The 23,555-nt window shown below is 36.1% G+C and overlaps 1 protein-coding gene across 9 annotated transcripts in view; it reads right to left on the minus strand.

The window, feature by feature from the left end:
* The window catches only part of SUGCT (succinyl-CoA:glutarate-CoA transferase), a 728,181-nt gene that overhangs the window by 278,640 nt on the left and 425,986 nt on the right, over positions 1-23,555 (minus strand). Inside the window, exon 13 of one of the 9 annotated variants that reach the window (XM_081286418.1) lies at positions 11,557-11,607. The exons of the other annotated variants lie outside the window; for them this stretch is intronic. Coding sequence (XP_081142544.1) covers positions 11,593-11,607 — 15 coding nt within the window. The 3' untranslated portion in view covers positions 11,557-11,592. Of the gene's footprint in view, positions 1-11,556; positions 11,608-23,555 lie in introns of those variants that run through there. 9 annotated transcript variants of the gene reach the window in all.

The raw sequence follows: 23,555 nt of genomic DNA on the forward strand, positions 1-23,555 counted from the left end.
ATCAATAACTTTCCTACAGATTCCATTAATTTTCTCAGAAGTACTGAAAGTTAGAAGCTTTGGTACTTTGATTCCATGTAATTTTAGAGAAATACATGTAAGATTATCAGCACTGGAAAGTAAAAATAATCATAAATAAAACTGAAAACTTATTTAGCAAGGGCATTAAAGAAAATAAATTACAACTTTAGAAATTAGCAAAAATGTTTCAAAATTGAAAAAAAAAACAAAGAAATATGAAATGTAAAGTGAAATTGGAAATTGGTCAAATAAACATGAATGGTCAAATAAACATGTCATTGGTCAAATAAACATGAATGGCCTTAAGTCTTCCACTTAAAAAGAGATTGACAGATTATAGTTTTAAAAACCAAAAAAAAAAAAACAAACTAATGAAGATTTGATATAAATAAAGAATATAGAAAAATGCAAATTAAAAAGGTAGAAGTTGTAATTTTAATACAAAATGATGTGGTATTTGAAGAAAAAATACTAAAAGAGGGCTACAATGATAAAGGCATGACTTATAAACATTACACACACAAACACACACACACCCTAATCATGAATCAAGATATTCCAAACCACAATACAATTAAATATTTAAAACAAAAAGTAGGAACAATAAATAAATAAATAAAATTATCAATAAATAAATGAAAATTAATAAAAAATGGCCAGATCCAAGAATGGAAGTTAAATCTCCCATAGAAAACTTACAATCTTACTGGCCCAAAGAACCGGAGAACAGAAATCAAGTAACTACAGCTATTAGAAAGGGAAGCAGGGAAATCCCAGATGAGAGAGCCAGAAAAATCTATAAACTTGGTTTAAACTGTAGATGACCCCTGAAATGTGCATGTAGCACAGACAGCTACGAATAATAAGTACTGAACCAATATTCCAGGTACAGGTGAGAGTTTGCAATTTGATTCCTATTTTTAAAACATAGCATTCTTTAGGGGTATATATCAAAATACAATTTTGTTATGATAACTTAATGGGTTAATGTCAGTAGGAGCAATGTTTATGGTTATTTGGAACACTAGGTACTCAATAAATGTCATTTAATTGAAAATAGAAAGATGATTCACAGGGGTTGGGTTTGTGGCTCAGTGGTAGAGCGCTCACCTAGCACGTTCGAGGCCCTGAGTTCGATCCTCAGCACCACATAAAAATAAATAAATAAATAAAATAAAGTTATTGTGTCCAATTACAACTAAAAAAATGTTTTAAAAAAAGAAAGATGATTCACAGATAATCTATTGGAATATTGAACTATAGGCAATGTCATACATATTCAGCAACAGAATTTAAAATAATGGCCTTAAGGGTTTTAAAGATATTTAAAGGTTTCTATAAATAATTTACTACATTATAGATCTGGGCCTAAAAAGGAGATAAATAAATGAATAAATTTAAAAAATATAATTCAATATAAAAGTTCTATGGTCATGTAAATAAAGAATTGCTAGGATATATGAGAAGGACCAGCTGCCAAGGGTGAGGGGAGGTAAGTATGTATTCAGGGGAGATTTTGCTTTGCTCAGAGACCCACAGAGGACTGGGCCTTGGTGACAATGGGAGTTCAGCACACAGATGTGGTTGGAGGGGGAGCAGTGAACATGCCAGACAGATATTATATTGTTCATATAACATGTGATTCCAGAATAACAGAATTTCATAAATGCAACATGAAAAACAAGAAAAAGAAACCTCATAGGTGAGTAAAACTAGACCATTTATAACAAATGATTTTAAATGGATAAAATAGGAAGGGTATACATATGACTCTCAAATTGTATGCACCAAATAAAAGAGCACCATAGCTGGTTCAAGGGTAGCTGGACCAGACACTATCTGGGGGATCTTGGGCAAATCTCTGCAAATTCAGTCCTAGTCTCCTCACCTCCTAACACTCTGAGTTGGCTTGGTAGATCATTACAGTATCTGCCATCTCTAAAGACTCAAAGAACAATGAAAATTGAAGTTCCACTTAAATATCTATTAATAAAACAAATCAGTAAAGTATCTGGTGCTTATCAAACAAATCAGTTTTGAAAACTCACTTCATAGTACAAAAAAATATAGATCTATAAATCGTGTGTGTGTGTGTGTGTGTGTGTGTGTGTGTGTGTTACAGTTTATTACTTAGGGGAAAAATAGACTGGATTAAGTCACACCTGGTTAAGGTGGATGGGGAGGGAGAGAGGGGAAGGAAAAGGAATTTGAAATGTCTGCAGAGCTCATTAGTGCCCTGATACCAAATGATTCAAGGACATCTTTGGCTTTGTTTCAAACAGTTGTTCTGTTCTGAGTAACATGACGACAATCTAAAGATCCACAGCTGGACTCTGGAAAATCCTGTCTGAGTCTTCTGTTATAAAAGTAACAAATTTGCTGTATTGGTTATATGACACAGGACCGTTTCAGAATGAATCCTGTCAAAGCCAGGGGCCCAGAGGAGCTGTTTTATGCAGTTTGGGTAAAAGATGGGATTTGTTTTTAAGTTGCTCTGGTATTAAGAAAGACTGAGCAAGCAGTTTTGAGAGGTCAGGGCTCAAGCTGAAACAAAAAAGTGAACATTTTTGTGTTCACACATCTTGCTGGGAGGCAACTCTGTTACTGCAACTGTCCTCAGTGCCCTTCCCCAGCCCTCCCTCCAAGCAATCCAGAGGTCACGTTTTCAAGATGAATACCTGCCCATACCATTTGTACCCTGTCTGCTTTTGTTCCACAGAACTTTGGTAACACAATGGGATATTACAACGACGCCAAGTGATTTGGAAATAAGGAGATATGTAAGGACTTTCTCAGGTGCACTCTGCCTTCATTTTTCAGTAATCATGGCATCACTGAAATCTAAAGCCAGCAGGGACCTCACACATCATCAATTTAGCTGCTTATTCTTACAGAAAAGTTAATGCTTTAAACACCATAGTAATGTGATGAGATTAAAATCATAAATTTCTATCAGAGGTGTTAAGGTTTTTTCCCCAATGCTTTTTTCCACTGTTGCTCTTTAAAAGATAATCCCCATTAAGGTTAGGCCCAGAGTAATACAATAAATAATTGTCACACTTTCTCAGGCTCTTCAAGGATTGTTTCATCACCAGTGTCCCTAGCACCCTCATGAGGCATCAGTCCCAGCTCATCTTTTCTTCCTTGACTCCCACACAGCTCTCCAGAGTCTTCTGACCACTAATGAATAAACCCCATGCTGTCTGAAAGCCAGTGACCCCCAAATATTTCTAGGAATGAATTTATCTCTCTTCAAATTTAGACCTGTGGAGTTTTTTTTTTTCCTTTGCGGAAGCAAAAGAAATACTTTCCTTACTGCCAAACCAATACATTTTTTTTTCCCCCACAATTCACCCAAGTTTTTACAGGCAATTTTCTACACTAGAATTTGCATGCAAGGTGTAAATTTTGGGGAGAGTTCCTCCTGGAAAGCCAGTTTCTCATACACCTTCCAGCAAATGCTGACCACATCCTGACCGAAGCTAAACACTGTGTAATGGTAAGCAGATCTGGACCTGTAGGAAACAAGATGCCGCATTCCGGACAGCTGTCAACGCTCATCCAGCACCCCACCTTCCTCTCATCCTGCCCCTGCAATTAGTGAATAGTGAGGTTTGGAGGTAAGCAGACACCTTCTGATCCCAAAAACAAAGGCAAGAATTCACTTGATGGCTAATTTGCAAATGCTCTGCCAAGGCTGACCACTGTCTGAAGCTATTTCATTTCTGTGAGTGTTTCTTACTAACCCCCTTTTTCTCCTGAGACACATGAACATCATCTTACACATTCCTCCATAATCCTAAAGAATGTTAGAATACCACATATACACACTTTATTTTTAAGTAACTGGTGCCTGGTAAAAGCTTTCTGAAGACAAAAGAGTAGTTGGTTGATGATTTTTCATGCATTTAGCAAAGACTGAATCAGATTCCAGCCAATAGATTTTATTCATTGATGTATTCAATTAGATTTTTCTTGAATATCTATTTTATTCAACATACTAGAGCAAATGATGCCATTGTTGTGAACATAGCAGTGAGAGCATGAACCCCTAAAAGTCAGTAGCTGTGATCCAAGCATAACTCTGCATTGCTGTATACAAGGAGTTTAGAATCTAGAATTCTGGAACAGAAGTCCAATTATGTGCATTTCCCAAATGCAGAAATTATCAGACATAGGAACTCAAAGCTATAATTTGCACTTGAGTTTACATTTTCTCATAATATTTTGTATTCAGATAAAGAAAAATGTAACATAAAAATTATTTATAAATAATATTTGAATCTCATTTTGATAGGGATTTTCAACATTTTAATATTTTATTTTCTCTGTGTCAATATTAATGTACTGGGGATATTGTTATTCTAAAAAGTAATTAACTCTTGCAGATAAATTAGAGCACAATTACCTATAAGTGTATGTAATATGCAATTATATTTTCCAAGTATTTTATTTATAAAACATGGCAAGTCAAATTACAACTTGAAAGGGAACTTATGTGGTATTTTGATCATTGGACTGATATTACAGATGAGGAAACTGAGACCCAGAAGGAAAGTGGTACATTTGTAAACATATATCACTTTCATCCAATAGAGTGTTCTTTATTTCACACTCACAACTTTCTCACTCTTACTCTAGACATAACTCTAATGAGTTTGGTTGTCTAATTCTCCCACCAAATAGGAAGCAAATTAGAAAGAAAAAAATCATAATGTTACTAGAATCAGATATAATAATTGATGAAAAATCAAAGAATTAACAACAGTAAAGGAAGAAACTGGAGGAAAAGACACTAAAAAAATCACAAAATGAATACACATGTCACAAAATGGATAGCAGTCTGGTGACATTTAATTTAAGGGCAACACCTCTGTGTACATGAATAGCCCCTAGTGGATTTACTGCATTTCAGTCTTTCTCAAGTCACTTTTTGTTCCATTCTCTTTCTTCCTCACTAAGATCTAATCACACTGTTCAGTTCTATAAAACTTGCCAAGTGTCTTAACACCTCAGGGACAGTTCACACTGTTCTCCCTACTTGGAACTCTTCTCCCTACTCTTGACATGGTTGAGTCTCTTTCTTTAAGACTAAATTTACACAGTAACTAATGCTGCATGGACACTCAGAAAATATTTTTGAATAAATAAATGAAAAGGTAAATACTATAATACTATACTGTTAACCCTGAGTCCTTTAGAACAAACTACCTTTAGAATATCCTAGCCAAAAAATCAAAGAATGGAACATACCCACTAAAAAAATGCTTATAATAGCTCTGTCTTAAGAATATAAGCAGCAGTAACTTTGGATATGTAGAAAAATTCTTATATTCTGGGATGTAACATAATCGCCACTGAGCTACTAACTTAATGTCATAATTTCTCTTAAAACCCACATTTTTCTTGCAATGAAAATAAGATTTTGTAATAATGTAGCTATGCAGGCTTCATTTTTATAACAGCAACCTACATATCATCAACTCTGGATACCATTACTTCATATTTTGAGCATACTTTTATAAATGTTTCCCTACCAATTTTCCCAGTTAATTCAATGCAAAACAATAGCTGCTTCATCATTTAAGTCAGTTTTGGAGGTTGAATAAGACTAAAGGCTTTTTAATGCAACATGATAATATTCAAAACACACCGCAGGTCAAAGGGACCAGAGGGTCTGGTTGTTTCTTATAACTCTGAATTATTAGTCAATTAATTCAAAGTTACCTTTTTTATGATCATTCCACATGTAGATAATTTATATTTTTACAGAAGAAATTCAAACCCACATTTGTATCTTCTCAATGATTTCTCAGTCCAAGTTGCTCACTTCACAAGTCTAAAGACAGTTCTTCTATGCCCCAGCTGTGCCAATTCAACCTGGAGTGGGAAACATTGAGTTCTGACACCCTTAGGAACTACCAAGATTGCTTGATGGAAAGGAAGCTGACAGTTCTGTCAGGGATGTGAGAAGCAGAATCAGATCCAGCTTGTTCCTGCAGAGATGTGCTGGCTCCACAAAGCTGGAGATAATAAAAGCAAGTTTAGTGGATAAAATGAGCAGATATAACTCAAAGACACATGGGAAGAGAGCAAAAAGATGACATTTCACATATGACTGATAGGGTAAGCAGTGCCTTGCCAAAGGTTCAGCAACCACTAGAGGAAGTAGAGGGGCTGGAGTGTCTCCTTAGGATCTCCTTACATCTAGAATGACCGCCCTCTCAATCTTTTCACCCTTATTTAGTATTTCAGGTAATGGACTTAGAGGTCCTTGGCAGAATGTATGTCCTGAAATGAAGTCTTTCAGGATTCAAAGTTCCATTATTCACATAAGTTAAGCATTTGATTTTCAAAAGTTGTCTTGGGTCATTATATTATCTACAATCTTTGAAAAGACCCTCCAAGGTAGGTGTTTTAATGAGAAAACAAACTTGATCAGAAAAAAATCACTTTCCCAAGGTCACATAGCTAGTGCACAGCAAATCCAGGATTCAAATCCATGTCCTTCAGACATAAGCTATTCTCTTGCCCTCCACCAGTATGCTTCCACACATGCTCTTCCACACTGAGGAAGTCATTGCTTTCTACTAAAGGAAGCCATTCCCCTTTGATAAAATGCAAATTAGATAAAATCTCCACAAATATATGCAAAACATTTCTATAGTCTTTACCTGGAAATGTGTCCTGGGTTTCTAAAGATTCATAACATCTCTACAATTTCATCTCCTAGTCAGAGGTCTACACAAGTCATGCCTCCTGTTCAGAGAATGTAGCTGGCAATGGCCACTCCCTAGCCCCCTGTGGATTTAAAAGAAGGCTGTCCCAGTGAAAGAGGCAACCTCTGATAGCTGAGGAACAAATTTTCTTTAAAGCAGTTTTTATAGCTATCGTTGAAACAGATTTTCACTTTCTATAAGTTTTCAGAATGATCTTTTTTTTATATTGGGGATTGAACCCAGGGCCACTCTACCAATGAGCTACATCCCTTGCTCTTTTTATTTTTTATTTTGAGTCAGGGACTGGCTAAGTTGCCAAGGCTGACGTCCAACTTGCAATCCTCCTGCCTCATCCTCCCAAGTTTCTTGGATTATAGGTGTGTCCACCCTACCCAAGAAGAAAAATCTTAAGTTTAGAAGACAGTGTTTTATTTTTTTTCCAAAAAACTTTACATGCTTCAGTTTGGGATTTTTATATTGCTTTTGTCATCCCCTGTGGGAGAGAGAGAGAGAGAGAGAGAGAGACAGAGAGAGAGAGAGAATGTGTCTGATAAAATTCTTATCAGTAGTGTAGATATACTTACTGTGTACCTGAATGATGAATTTATAAATTAAGAAATGTGATACAACATCATGAGTAGTCATTTTACAAACTTTCCACTGATGCTTGCTTGTCTGCTATATCCAGAGAGATATGGTCTTTCTGTCTTGTGAAGCAGAAGAAATACAGAATTTATATCTTGTCTCAACCAGTTATCCTCTCCCAGATTATGTTGTCATTTTGCAAAATGGAGACACTGAAAATACCTGCTGTAGAAAGTTTCATAGAACCATTCCCATGAAGATCTTTTATAAGTGACAAAGTCCCATAAGCCCTCCAATTGCCAGGGTATTGTCTAACTTAGAACCTGTTTTCCATATCATCATGACATTCCACTTAAGAACAACCTTCTGTAGCTTCCATAGATTGTGGTGCTGCTGAATTGGAAATGCCTTTTGAAAGTTTAAATTGAGTGATCCTTTTTTTTTTCCCTCAGTCATCCAGATTGCAATTCTGAAGTGAAGACTTCAATTATTTGGAGAAGTCTATTCACAGTTTTGGTGGCTGTTGTGCTCCCACACAAGGTAGGAAATAGGCCCTGTGATGTGCTGGAATGTTGGCCTCCTCAGAAGAGGGCGTGAGAATGACTCTGACAGTAAGACAGAGGGAAAGGGATTCTCCCATGAAGGTCACTTGCACCAAAGCCCTAAGGGCTGGCAAAAGGAAGTAGCATGTCCATATATAGATACCCACAGTGCAAGAAGAAACCCCTCTTCATGTTGTATTAATATTTTCAGTAACTTTTTAGATAATATCTAGGTCTATAATGATTACAGTGTGGTTAGGAAATGAGCAGTAATGAACAGTGTTGAATTATTTCATCTTCTAAGAAAAAAGTCCAGAACAAAGACTAATGATTATCCCTAGCAAGTAAAATATTGCAGACCACAAAACGGTTTGCCATTCTAATCCATTTGAAGCATAAACAAACACATACTTGCATGCACACACAAACCCCTACACAGAACCTACAGTCAAATGCTGAAAGGGTTAATTTAGGCCTTGGAGAAAACCTGCTTTAAGCACTGGTTCAAAAGCTCTTAAATAGCAGCAAAATCAATACACTTTTATCAGACTTCAGTGTTTATAGAAGCAATACAAAACAGGATTTTGTTAAATGTATATACTATGCCAGATCAAACTGTAAGTTAAAACATCTGTGTCCAAGTTAATCTCAGATATAGCATGGAGATTATTTGAATTGTGTGTTTCCTTTCGTGACCTTTTTAGATGTGGCTTTCAGGGGGATGGGTGGGGGAATAATTTTCTTAAGCTTTTAGTTGTCTGCAACTCTGCCAACAGTTGAACAAAACAGCAATATTTTTTAAAGTTACCCAGATGAATAAGAAAAAGAAAGAAAACCCCTTTAGTAATTTTGAAATAGTGTTGTATAGGGAATCTTAAAAAATAAATTATAGATACATAAATACAGGTATGCACATCTAAGATTGCTATAGGCTATCCATGACATAAAATTTTCAATTAAAACCATTCTTATGAGCAATAATCACATTCTGAAAAAGCATACACAACTTGCTAGTGGATTATACCACTTCCCTGATGAAACAAGCCTTAAAACATAAGCCAATATAATGTACTTAGCTTAATATGCACTGATATTCTTAACACGATAAAGGTTTTTAAAGTCTTATAGAAAGTCCTTGGTTCTTGTTTGTAAGAGACAAGAAAACAAGAATTGAAGTTGATGGAAGCCTTCTTTTTTTAGATCTGTTTTTAAGGGATCCAGACATCTGTAATTCAAATCCATTTTGATTGAAACAATAAATTTGATTCAATTCTGAAATTTCATTTCAAAAGTGTAAGAGAGAAATTCATGGGACCCCTCAAAGTAAATGACAAGCCTGGTCTCTGAAATATGTCAGGAACACATTAACACCATGTAAAAATAACAGCAGAGCCAAACCAAAGTCACAGCGGCCAAATGGCCTAAAAACAGGGCTTTAGGAGAGGAACTTGCAAATCTAATATTAATTGTATCTTTGGTAAATGACCAGAACTTACAATTGAACCACCTTAATAAATATTTTTTTTTTGCGTGTGTGCAGTAATCGTATTCTTTCTTTGTTTAGTTTGTTATGTACTGGTAATAGACTTGAACCCAAGATTAAGAGCACTGCATTATAACTGTTCCATGTGGACCACGATCATTCACAATCCACAAAAGTATTAATTGTAGCTATAATGTGATCAAACTCTTCCAGGTGCTAGGTATAGCACCATGAACAACAAAAAGCACCTGCTTGAAGAAGCTTCTATTCTGGTGGAGAGAAATGTCATTCACATAGTATACCTAGGGATACAGATATATGTATATCTCATGTCAGATGTTAAGCACTATGAAGAAAAGGAATCAAGGAAATAAAACAGAATAAACAGAAAGAGGTTCTTCTCTGTTGAGGTGACATTTGAGCACAGCCCCTGGATGTTTGTAGAAAGAATATCCCATACTGACAGAACAGGAAATATAAGACTACCACAGCATGAGTTTGCTTACTATACTTGAGGAACTTCAGAGGCAACTACGGGGCTGAAGCAGAGCAAGAAAGTTAGACAGAGGCAGCAAAGAGAGGAAACTAGGGTCAGATTATTCCAGTCATGGAATTCCTATTGATTATGATGGAAAGTCATTGGGAGGTGTGAGCACAAGAGGGGCATGATGATCCTAGTGTTCAATAACTAGGGCAAGTCAAACAATTAGAACTTCCACCTAAAGTAGACCATGTTTTCCTCAGCATGATGGTTAAAACAGAACCTAGCATGTTGTAGATGTTCAATCAAGATGTATTGAATGAATATATGATGATAATAGCCTATGCCCCCCCAAAAACTTATCCACAATTAGACACTTATTCCTTTAATCAAAATCCTGTTTCCTTTTTCATTGCAAAACAGTATAAAAACTTAGCTACTTTAATCATCTGAGTGTTTTGTGAATTAGTTGACTAATAAATTTGGTCCAAAGGGACTATAAGTGGAAATCAAGTCACATTTAGAAAGATCTTAAGAAGAGAATCTGGATTAAAAAATAATCGAGGGGTTAAGAGTTGTGTATTATATTCTTAAGAGGAATGCTACTAAAGGGGGGAGACAATAATAGTGAATTCTGCTTATTTTTTAACTGCCCCAAAATCATCCCTGGTAATGACACCTGCCTATATCCACAACATATCTTCACTGCCCACACTTCTTCTTCAGAATTCAGTTTTTCTACTTGAAGGATTCAGTTTTCATTCCTGAATTTCCATTCTTCCCAGAGTACAGGAAATTGGATCTGGTGTTGCTTATACAAGAACATAGTTAGCAAGTGTTTTGCACCTAGAACAGAGTAACATTGGGCCTTAGAGAAATTTGAAAATTATCTTCATTCTAAGTATACAAAATGCTGCTCTAAAGTAATAAATCTACTGGGTGTGGTGGTCCATGCCTATAATCCCAGCAGCTTGGGAGGTGGAGGCAAGAGGATAGTGAGTTCAAAGCCAGCCTCAGCAATTTAGCAAGGCGCTAAGCAACTAACTCAGTGAGACCCTGACTCTAAATAAAATACAAAAATAGGGCTGGAGATGTGACTCAATGGTCAGGTGTCCCTGAGTTCAATCCCAAGTACCCCCCCAAAAATAAATAGAGTAATAAATCTGTTTTTTGGAGTGCAAATAGGGAAATTGGCCATTAGGGAGATCTGATTCCTTCCAGCACTAGGTATAGAAACTTTGGCCCAGCCCCCTCTATAAGAGGGCATATCAACAAGTACTATTGACCCAGGACTGAGTAATAGTGAGTCCTTCCCAGGTGTGATGGTTAATCTGGGTTGTTAATTTCATTAGACTAAGAGATGCCTACAATTAAGAAACTTCTGGGTATATTGATGAGGGTATTTCCAGAAATGATTGGCAGGTGGGACAACAAATTAAGGGAAGAGACCCACTTTCAATGTGGACGGGAACGTCCAATAGGCTGGAAGCCTGAATGGAACAATAGGTGGAAGAAGGATGAAGCTGAGAGACATAAGCTCCATTCTTCAGGAGCTGGTGCTTACATTGCTACTGCAATCACCTGAGGACATCATGCTCCAGCTCCTCCACTCTTTCAAAGCAGATTCTTGCCAGCGAATCTGCTGGTAAGAGTTTTCAGGCTCAGCAGAGCTGCATCGTTGGTCCCTCTTGTTCTAAGCTTCTTGGACTGAGCAGCCTCTGATTCCTCTGGCTCTCCAGTCTGCAGACAGTCATTGTGGGACTATCCAGCTTCTGACTGTGGAAGTGCATTTAATAAATCTTCTTATAATCACGTATGTACACATCCTATTAGTTCTGTTCCTCTAGAGGACCCTGACTGATATTCTAGGTTGTATATAGAAATTATCTTCATTCTCAATATACTATGTAGTTGTCTAAAGGATGAACATATCTCCATTAGGAAAAGAAACTAGGATTCTAATTCATGAATTAAGGCAAGGAAAGAATAAATGGAAAATAACTATTATATAGAACAATTTCAAGCACATTTCTTTTTCTAATGTTATATACATGTGTTCTTTTATGACAAAAATAACTTTTCTTTGATCATAAATGTCCCACAGACTTATTCTTTGAGATGCTGCATATTTTCAACAAAAAGAGAAAACACCAAAAGTTCAAACCCAGAGGTAAAAAGCATTAACATTTTGGTATGTTTCCTTATACTTATTTTTCCCCATATATACCTATCTACTCATGCTATTTATGTCTATAATTCCCTGCCTCATTGCACAAAGAAGTTGGGGTGACCATGTAATGGACATTTGCAACTGCTTTTAAACATTATTTATTATACAGAGTAGAATCCATATCTCAGAGGCAAATATTCTAATAATTACATTAAGTCAGGCCTCAGTTCAGTGAATTATTTTGCCAAATTCTGTGGTGTAGATTGCCAGATGGCACAAATGGAGATGTAGCATGCCCTTTCTTCAATATCAATCCTCTAACTCAGGGGCTGGCAAACTTCATCCCTGGGATCAAATCCAGCTGCCATCTATTTTTGTAAATAAAGTTTTGGATCTTTATTTGTTCCAAAGTATTGTGTTCCAAAGCACTGGAACACAGCCATACTCATTTGCTTTTGTACTGTCTAATGCGGTTTTCACACTACAACAGCAGAGGTAAGGTGCAATAGAGTGACTACAACAAAGAGAGGTGACTTGTAAAACTACATTTTTAGGGTTACTTACTCTTTCTGTACAAGGCAGAAAATTATTCTTGCAAAGATCATGAGGCTCACAAGGACTAAAATACTATTATCTAGATGGCTTTTTACAGAAAACATTGACTGCCTCACATAAGCACCACCTCCCACGGAATGTGTGGAAGAAAAATATTGCATATGTGTCCAACTACCCCCTTTCCACATTTATCTTGATTTGGTTAGGTTTTTCCATACAGATTGAGTATCCCTTATCTCAAATGTTTGGGCTCACAAGTGTTTCAGATTTTGGTTCTTTTCAAATTTTGGAATACTACATATACATGATGTATCATGAGGACAGGAACCAAATCTAAACTCAAAATTCACTTGTGTTTCATATAGACCTTGCATACATAGCCTGAAGATGATGTTATACCATGCTTCTAATAATTTTGAGCATGAAATAAAGTTTCATGGTGTGGAATTTTCCATTCAGAGTTTGGCATTTGGATTAGGGATGCTCAGTCTATATTAAAAGTTTCAAAATCAATATGTCCCTATTGAATATAGAGGTTCTGGGACATACCAGTTCTGATTTGTTTTGCTTTTCAGTTGCAAGATGGCATTCTCAATGGTTGGAGGTAAAAGAGGCAGTGGTACTGGCACCCAATGGAGGCAATTCTAAATGGGGCAACACTCCAGAATATCCTAACAAGGGTATCCCAGTTCCTGCTATGAATTTTTAAGGACCAAAACAGCCATACTTGAGTGAGCACTTTTTATTTGCTCTAATTGCCAGCACAATTCAACCTTTCAGTAAATTAACTATTCATTCTTTAATTACCAAAATTCATTCCATAGAGGGAGAACTTCTTACACTCATAATGTAGAAAGCCATACGAGGCTCTTGCCCTAGCAACAAGGTCAAATAATCTACAAATAATGACTTTTCTTGAGCACATGCTCGAACTAATATAGCAAGGCAACTAGGTAAACTGAATTCTAAAATATTGACAAATCCTCCTTTGGAATTTGGAGGAATGGAGTACACAAACTATTTCACCTTAGGCAGAGCTTCGAAAGAACTACCTGCCATAAAAATAGGTAAGAAGAAAACAGCGAAGTTTTTAAAAAGTTCTTGAACTCTGAATTTAGAAGAACATGACAGAATAACAGGACATCACACACACACAAAAAGAAAGTAGTGAAGTCTGTAATGAGTGCTTTTCCATGGTATCCATCAATTCCTGAGGAAAAAATGGGAATAGGATGGAAGATTGGAGACCACCCTTCAGTGGCACACGTACACAAGTGGTAACCACCTGCCACTAAGGTACAGGGATTAAACCCTTCTCTCTCAGGGAGTCAGAGCCTTAACCTGCCAAAAGAGGGGCAGGAACTGTTTCAACTATCTGAGCCAAGGAAAAGATGCATACTTCCAGTCAATTCCAGTATAACCTCAAATTCAACATGTCCAAAAAAGGACTCATTTGCTTCCTTTTAAAACCTCTACTATATTCCTTAGCAATGGATATTGCTGACACTCAGCATACCACAAACTCTGGACTTCATCATGATTCCTTTAGTCTGATCTCTCATTCCTCAGAGTGAAACTGGTCCATCTTCCTAAATATCTCTCAGATCTAAGGAAGAAAGGTTTTTTTAAATTAAAAAAAATTTAGTTGTATATGGACACAGTAAATTTATTTTATTTATTTATTTTTGTGCAGTGCTGAGGATTAAACCCAGTGCCTCACAAGTGCCGGTCTAGAGGTCTACCACTGACCTACAATGCCAGCCCAGGAAGAGAGGTTTTTAATTGCCACTGCAGGTTCTCACCATTGTCTCCCAGTCTATAACAATGACTTTCTAATTACTACTGTCTTTATTTTACCTTCCTATATTAAGGAATTTCTGTCCCTTCTTAAAATTCTTCAAAGTCTCTCCATATTCTGCAAGATGAATTTTGAACTCCTCATCACAGCAGAAAACATCTCCCCACCTTGCCAAAAGCACCCCCATACATACCCCTGGCCCATCCTGATCCCTATGCTTTAGTCATATTGAAGGAACTGCCATCACATCAATATACTGCACCCTCTTGCGCCTAAGTGCCCTTCCTGCCTCTTCTACTGGTAAACTAACATTCACCTTTAAGACTCAGCTTAAGGGGAGATCCCCTCCCTGTGAAACCATCCCCAAATCCCTCCCTGCAGCCCTGTTGTGCTTCCCATTATCACCCCTGCCAGCCTATGACACCCACAAAGAAAGACTATATCTATCTTTTCCTAATAGGGACTTAAGCACAATGCCTGGTACAATTCATGTTCAACATCTTTGTTGACTAAATTTATAGCTTAAAGGAAATTACATATATAATGTTTTTCCAACTCCCAGTTTCAATACATAGTTAAAATCATCACTACTACCAATGGAACATAACCTAGTTCACCAATTTCAGATAAAAGATGTTTGTCTGTTTCTATTTATGAGTTCTGAAGGAGATTTCAGGAAAAGCAAGCTGAATTTTTCTCATCCCATAAAGAACACCCCAAATGAAGGCTTTTATACGTAGTTTATACCGCTCTACCCTTTGGTAAACTGGATGTGTTCCATCATGGCATCATGGTGCTACTAGAGTTCTATAGCAAGTTGCTTTTAATAACATAAGTAAAAAGGCTTGTATCTAGGCCTCAGCCACTTGTGAGTAATTTCTGAAGAGTGTGTATTCAGTGATAACATTCCTAGAGTCCAAACATAGGCAGTGCTTTAAAGAAAGAACAATGTGGTGATAATCACCATTTATTTTCAAGTGTTGCATATTTGTTTCAACAAATTTCAAAACATTTCCCAAGGGATTTTAAAGAAAGCCACCAAGTATGTTTAACAAAACAACATATGGAATGCTAATTTTGTTGTGATGCTATACTCTAATACAGCAAGAAACAGATTTTTCGTAAAATCAGCAGATTTGCAAACACTAATTAGGAAACATCGAAAACTATCAAGGTCAATTTAAAAATCCATTTGAAAACAAATATTCGTAGTCTTGTGAGTTCTAGTAATTTTTCACCAGGGGCTCACTGAACATCAACAAACTTTCAGTGTGCAAGTTTGCAGTGAAAATAAATAAATAAAGATATAATTCTGATTTTTTTTAATACAAAGCCAAACGGTGAGGTTTGGAGGATTGAGTGGAAATAACTAATTTGTCTCTATCAGTATAATCTCTCCTCAGGAATCTAAGGTCCTTGGGGTATAGGATTTCTACTTAATTTAAGATACATTTCTCTTAAGAGACTTCCCAGGAGTTCTGTGCCTGCATAAGGGAGTATATGCAGGATCAGTGCTATTAACTCTTTGCAAGAATAATTTTCTGCCTTGTATGGAAAGAGTAAGTAACACTAAAAATGTAGTTTTACAAGTTACCTTTCAATTCTTGCTTTTGCCCTATAGCCATTACTTTATATATTTCCCTATCCATTGCCCCTGACAGTGTCTAAAAAACAATGTCAAAAAAGGGGGGGGAAAGGAGATATAGATGTACATATGCAGATATATGCATTTCATATGTGTATGTTTGCATGCTTGCTTCTGTGTGTGTGAGAGAGATTCCAAATTTTCATATTTTAAACTAGTAAATATTTGTTAAATACCCACATGATCAACTTAGCCTAGCTATATGCTTAGGGTCACTCATCTCTCATCATAGTTAACTCCATGCAGAGAGGATGTATATTTAGAAAGGTTGTATATTTAGAAAGCCACTAGTGACATCATGACATTTTAAACAGGATAATTCATAACAAGCTATTCTTTCAACTAAGAACCCTACACCAACAACACAAGAGTTGGTTTGAATCCAAATAGCAAAGGTTAAATACATATCCAGAAACCAAAACTTTTATATTAAATAGTTTGACTTATTACTGTTTTATCTCTTTAAGTCTTGACTTGTTCTAGAAGAGACTCAAAGTAGTGATGCTTGAAATAAGATTGAGACTGGCTAAAGTTTTGAAAAGTATCATTAAATGGAATTTCTCCTTTTGTTGCTATTGTATTCCTTTTGAGGAAATTGGATGTAAATAACACACCCTCAAGTGGGTCTGTCTTCTGTACCAAAGACCCACAATACTGGACTGGCCTGATGAAGACCCCAAACACTTTGAGAAAACCATGTGAAATTACAGAAAAACAAGATGCAGAGTATGTCAGAGTAAATGTTATAGTCAAAACTTTAACTGATTCCTTAAGGGATACTGTCTCATACATAAATACACTTTCTCTCCCCTTTTCTTCTTCTATTACATTTCACTGTTCATGATTTTTAAAAAATGAAGAATTTGAGTCTATAATGTGGGAAGGACAATCTTAACCAACAAACAATGCTATTAGATATAATGGTATCTAGGATTTTTGCCTATAGATACAAAGAGAGAATCCAGTGACTAAAACACAAAACATTGGAAGTTTTAAATATTATTTACTGCTAAGAGTCTAAAACACTCAAACACCATAGCACAGTGATTGCCAAATCCAAATTAGAGTTAGTGGGTTTTTTAAAAGTTTCTCTTAGGGGACTATTTCAGCTCTATGGAGAGGCGTGATATATAAGGAGATGGAGTATCTGGCTGAAGACCAATGTGCCTATGAACCCAAACCGAGTGGACCCATATGGATAGCTTTTATGAAATCATAAACAGTAACACTGAAGAACATCCTAGGCTTACAGTGCTTTATGGCATTAATAATTAAACTAGTCTCACTACACAGCTGGGGTCATTGCAAATTTTGACAAGATCTAAAATTTTTTCAAGTAATCTAATTATTCTCTTATTTATTCATGTAACTTACAGTGAAATTTTTTTCTCTTGCTTTTCATTGAATGTTTAAAATTCAAAGCTACCCAAGCACCCTGTTTTGATGCCGGGGGATAATTCACATGTACTCCCCTCACGAGAAAGAAAAAAAAATTAGTGATACAGATATCAAAATCCCAGAGGCAGAATGGGAAATAGCAAAATGCAACACAAGGAATAATATATTCTTTTTACTGTGGCAAAAGATGTATAACATAAAATGTGACACGTTGACACTTTTAAACATATAATTTAATTGCATAAAGTACATTCACAATGTTGTGTTATTATCACTACTATTTCCAGAAATTTTTTCTTTTAATCTTCCCCCAAAATAACTTTGTATCCATTAAACAATAACCATTAACTCCTCACTCTATCCCTCAGTCCCTGTAACCTGTGTTCTATTTGCAATCTCTGAGAATTTGCATATGTATACACTACATACTGCATGTTAAGTGAAATCTTTGTCATTTTGAGCCTGACATGTTTCAAAATTCATTCATGTGGTAGCATGATCAGAATTTTATTCCTCTTTATGACTGAATGATATTCCAGTAGAAAATATGTAGAAAAATATATACTACATTTTTATTCAGACAAGGCTTCAAGATAAAGTTGATAGCTGTGAAATTCTTCGAGCTGTCATTGACCACCCCCCACATAACTGCCTACAATCTATGTTTGTAATATGCTTTTTCACATGGTGAATTTTTCTTTTAATTTAACTTTTTTCCTTTTAGTTTTTTTCTACTATATAAATTATCAGCATTAATTTTTACAATTTGCTATTCTGTGTGTTTCATCTTTGCAAGATTTCCAATACTAGAGGTGCAAACTGGGTAAAGACTTTAGAGCATTCTAATTTATTTTATGGAGCTTTTGCAAATATGACTCTGAGAAAGTGCCTTGTTATACTGTGTCAGTATCGTGTGTGTACACAAAAAACAGTGAAACTTCCTTATGAAGAAGTGTGCTTTTCATGTCTACATTTGTGGAAAGATAAAAGTTCTCAATATCTTGTTTCTTTAGGCAAGTTCATATTCAAGGGTGATCCATCACAATTTTTCATTGATCTCATCAAAAGAAAGGTTATCTATCACAGTATTTTGAATGACCACAGTTACAAAGCTAGGTAACATACCTATTTCTTTATGGTTTATTAGCTCACAACTATTTTTCCAATGTGACTGTCATTAGTATACTTGAGCATTTATGCTTGCAAAAATATGCATGTTGTTATTGCTTATTTCATATGTACACTATGCAGTGTTCTGTTATGTTTTAATATGTCTCTCAAATAAATTTCCTTTTGTAAAAGGTAAATAAATATTTTTAAAAGATTCTTATTAGTTTTTCCAGAATTATATTTTTGGGATTTTCAGCCTTCAAGATTCTCGACTTTAGAAATTTTGATCTTTTAGGATTGTTGACATTCATGATTATGGCCCCAAAGCAGTCTCTTCTGAGAGTTTTATAGTTTTAGCACTGATATTTAGGCCTTTGATGCATTTTGAGTTAATTTTTGTATAAGATAAAGATCCAACTCCATGCTTTTACATATGGGTACCCAGTTTTTCTAGTTGAAAAGACTCCTTTCCCCATTGACTGGTGTTGGTTTCTTTGTCAAAATTAACTCCTGAAAGCTGTGTGGGTTTATTTCCAGGATCTTTATTCTATTATATTGGTCTATATGCCTGCCTTTCTTCCAAAACATACTGTTTTGATTACTGCAGCTTTATAGTAATTTTTACAGTAAATTCTTTTTCAAGAATTTTTTTTGTTTGTTTTGTTTTGGCTACTTGGAATCCCTTAAAATAGGTTTTCCTATTTCTGCCAAAAATATCACTGGGATTTTCATAGGAATTGTATTGAATACTTTGGGTACTATTACCATCTTAGGACTATGATCTTTCAATCTATGAACATGGCATATCTTTCCATTTATTTATGTCTTCTTTAATTTGGATCAATGCATTACTTTTTAACTTGTTTCAACAAGCACTTAACTCTCATTCTCTTGCAGACAACTGTCTCATCATTTATTGAATCCTCATAATGACCTGATGAAATACTATTTTAATTCCACTTCATGGATAAAGAAATGGAAGCACAAAAAAGTCAAATAACTTATGCAAGGTCACATGGCTAATAAGTGGTAGAGCTGGGATTTAAACCCATGACTTTGGAGTACATGCTCCCATTGCACTGTGGTCCTTTTTCAAGCATCAGTTCATTCAACAAACATTGACACACTACCTGCCAGTTCCCCAGAAGCAAGCTCCAACACAAGATTGCATGCATAAGAAATTTATTAAGGAAGTTATCCCAACAGAAACCAGTTAAGGGAATGAGGAAAGCAGGATAAGAAAGAAGTAGCCCAGCAATGGTTTGGTGTCAGGTGAGGTCCCTACCTCAGTCTAACCTTGTGGAGAGCTGACTACTGTGCATCCTCTTTAAGGCAAGACAGCTGGGTTTTGCACTGCTGCATCACTGACTGGCTACAGATCCTTCTGCTGGCCAGGTACACTTCCACGCAATCCTAAGTCTGTCTCCCTGTGCCTGAGTAGAGTGGCTCCAATAATCCCGATCCTCTGAAGAAAGTTACAAGTTCAGGTGGGTAAAAAACAAAGTGTTCATAAGCTGGAGGACAGATACACAGAGGTGATAACATGGATCTAAGTGGTCTGGACAGAGCCCCAGTGTGTAATGCACTGTACTACACACCAAAAGAAGCAAGATGTATGAGATCATACACTCCACTTCAAAGATGTTATATGTTAGTAGCAAGACATTCATATTTTATACAGGGTAGACAGAAATAAGTACTATAACAGAGGCAAATAAATTGCTAAGAAGTTGAAAAAAAGAGTAACAACTCTTTTACATCCTGCTGAGGAAATAAAAAATAGATCATTGAAGAACTAATCATGACCTTTGATCTAGGTATTACAATTGATAAGACTTGATGAAAGTCTTTAAGGCCACATTTTGTGAGTAGCCACTCATAGGCATGAAGACACAGAGCAATTTCATCATAACATTTGGCAATATTGTACTTCCATATCTATGAGTTCTTCAGAAGGTGTTAAAATGCATGTTCTCAGGTCCTTCCCCATATATACTCAATCACTCATACTATAGTCACTGCAGCAAGCCCTGCAGTGACTACAATGCACACTCAAGCTGAAAGGAGACTGTTCTACAACACCTAGTACTGCAGCTCAGAAAGTTCATCTGAGCTCCACATGTACTAGGCCATCTGTGACCCTGCTGCTGCCTGTTGGTACCCTCTTCCACTCCTTGTCCTGACTAGATGAAGGGACAGTCATCCCAGAAAGCAGCCTCTTGCGAACAACAAGCTCAAGTCTCAAGTGGTCCAGAATTCCATGAGGCTCATTCAGAGAGGAAAAACCTGACAGAGGAATGAATTCATTGATGAGATAGCAGGGCCTGAACCTAAATGAGCTGGATCCTCATTATGGACTTCCTGCAAGTTCTTGGAGTTCTGACTCTTCCTCCTTCTTTGAGAGCTGACTCAGCTTAAGGGGCTCATAATAACCCTCCTCAAAAAATGACTGACCAACTATTTATATCAACTGAGGAGAAATGGAGGTAGCACCACCACAGTTTGAAATCTTATGTAAAGTATGGTCTAGAAGTTCAGGTATTTCTACAGAAAAATGGTTGAGAAGTGACAATTAATATATAATATATACAAATATGATTTATAAAATAAATAGAACAGTTTTTGGGGCAAGTTGTGCAGAAAAGATTTATGAACATATGATCTGGGGGGCAGACATCTGAGATTGGGCTGAGGAAGCATTAGGCCTGGGAAGTGAACAGAGGTTGAGCTTTAGGAAAATGGATCTGGCAGGGTGTGCAAAATAGCTTAGAAAGGAGAGATCCTGGAAAAGGACAAATCTGTTAGAAGGCTTGGAAGTAGAACTGTGATAAAGGAGAAAAACACACAAGAAATGGTGGAAACAAAATTGACATATGTTCAGCAAAGAAAAAACAAAGAGATGTTTTTATGCAGACTACAGATATATATACCTCTTCTGCATAAGTGTGCTTTTTAGCTGAAACACAAAATTCATTCTTACCCTTAAAACAATGGTGATTAAGATTATCCACACAATAAAACAGAATAGAGAAGATGCAACCACAAAAATGCTGTTTAACTCTCCAACTTAACCTAGAAGAGTTCTGAAACGTGAACAAGCTAAATAATTCCAGGTGTCTTTAAGACAAATGCACATGATCACACTTTTAGCTGCAACCTACAAATACAGTCATTCCCCCACAAAGTTGGCAGTTTATAAATCAATGAAATGCTAATCTCCATGTCACTAAACTCTCCAGATCTGTCAGATTAGGTTTAGAGAAACCAGCCACCCTCAGAAGTAGACATGTCTTATTATGAGCTCATCATAAAAGAGCTAAAATCTGTATTATTTTTACTATTTAATACTAATATCAGATATTTATTGAGTACATAATTTGTGTAAGGCACTATGCTCATTATATGCCTTATATTGCTTATTACTAAAACACAGAATTAAATGCATTGCCCAACATTATGGAGCTTTTAAGTAGAAAAACCAGGATTCAAATCCAGGTCTGCTGACCTCAAATTCAGAGTTCAAGGCACTGAGCAATTTTCTTCATACATTCTCTCTTTTAGTTTAATCCTCCTAACAATTCTTTGTGGTAGTCATTATTATCACCATTTTATAGATATGGAATATGAAGCCCAGAGAAGCCTAGGGTCAGGTTCCACAAGAGCCTACCAGGAAGATCTAATCTGAGTTTTATTAGTCCCAGGGCAGTGTTGTTCCACTGTCTGATGTGGGGGATACTCTGGTGACAACCTCAGTATTCCCCAAACACACCAGTATTCTCTAGGAAAGAAAACAGGGCATTTGAAATATAGTGTAATTCACAAACACACACAAATAACATGGCAGCTTAGTAGGGGAGATAGTGGTGGGGGAAGTGCTTGCACTTTGGCTTTCTACTCAGTTAATGACTGTCAGTCTTTGGGATGAGTTGATCATATATGCAGATAAATATGTAGAGATAGAGATAAATACACAGATAAGCTATTTTCAGAGAGGAATAACATAGACTAGCTGTGATTTCTGAAAAATCCATGGAGGAATTCTCATTTTTTACTATCAAATATAAAAAATCATCTTGACAAAGCAAACATTAAGTATTTAAAATTGCAGGAAACAAGTACAGCTCATTCAACTTCCATGTCAATTTTCTATGATGAAACTCTCAGAAACATTAATCCAGAAATCAAATAAATTCTAAATAACTAACAGTCTTTGGTATCATCTGAATGTTATTTTTCTAAAATAATTATTCTTAGTTACTTCCTACTTTTACCCTAACTTGCAGCCACACCAATTCATCTTTTTCCTTTCTTTAATGCATCAATATTCCTTTTGAAGAAATGAAGCACAATTGCACATCCATGTATGAAGACACCAATGGTGTGACAATACTTTGTGTATAACCAGAGATATGAAAAGTTGTGCTCTATATGTGTAATAGGAATTGTAATGCATTCTGCTATCATAATAACAAATTAAAATTTTTAAAAAAGAAAGAATAAAAGTTGCCTTTTAAATGTTAAAAAAAAAGTAAATTCAGAAACACTGCAAAGTACTTTTGTTTTGTAATCTGGAAAATAAGTCCTCATGTAATTATTACCTGCCGAATTACTTCCTTAAAACTATTGATGCCCTTATGAACACTTGTTGTCCATTTTATGTTAAACAAAATGCTCTCTGGAAGTAAATTATCTTTCTGCTTATAAAGACAAGCAGGGATAATTCATTCCCACTCATCAGGAGAATGGCCAGAGCCATATCAAACCCTGAATATACAGTGAAAAATGTGAGGTCAGCCAGGTACAAAGTCTGCAATCACAGCCATAGCTTCATATAAACAGAAATCAGGATTTCCCAAATCCTGTGATTAGGTCAGGAAATCTCAAATCCCTGAACCAATTGATTAATACAACTATGATGGGTTCAGGAAACAAAGCAAGGGGTGGGGGAGGTTGAAGTGACTATGCAAGAAAGGCTATACTTAAACATAATTTGCCCTTTTCCTTCCGTGCCTTTGGGGAAAGTGTATTGGAAGAAGCTGCCCAGATCG

The sequence above is a fragment of the Spermophilus citellus genome (assembly GCF_964194105.1).
Source record: "Spermophilus citellus genome assembly, chromosome: 3".
In the NCBI taxonomy this organism is placed as follows: domain Eukaryota; kingdom Metazoa; phylum Chordata; class Mammalia; order Rodentia; family Sciuridae; genus Spermophilus; species Spermophilus citellus.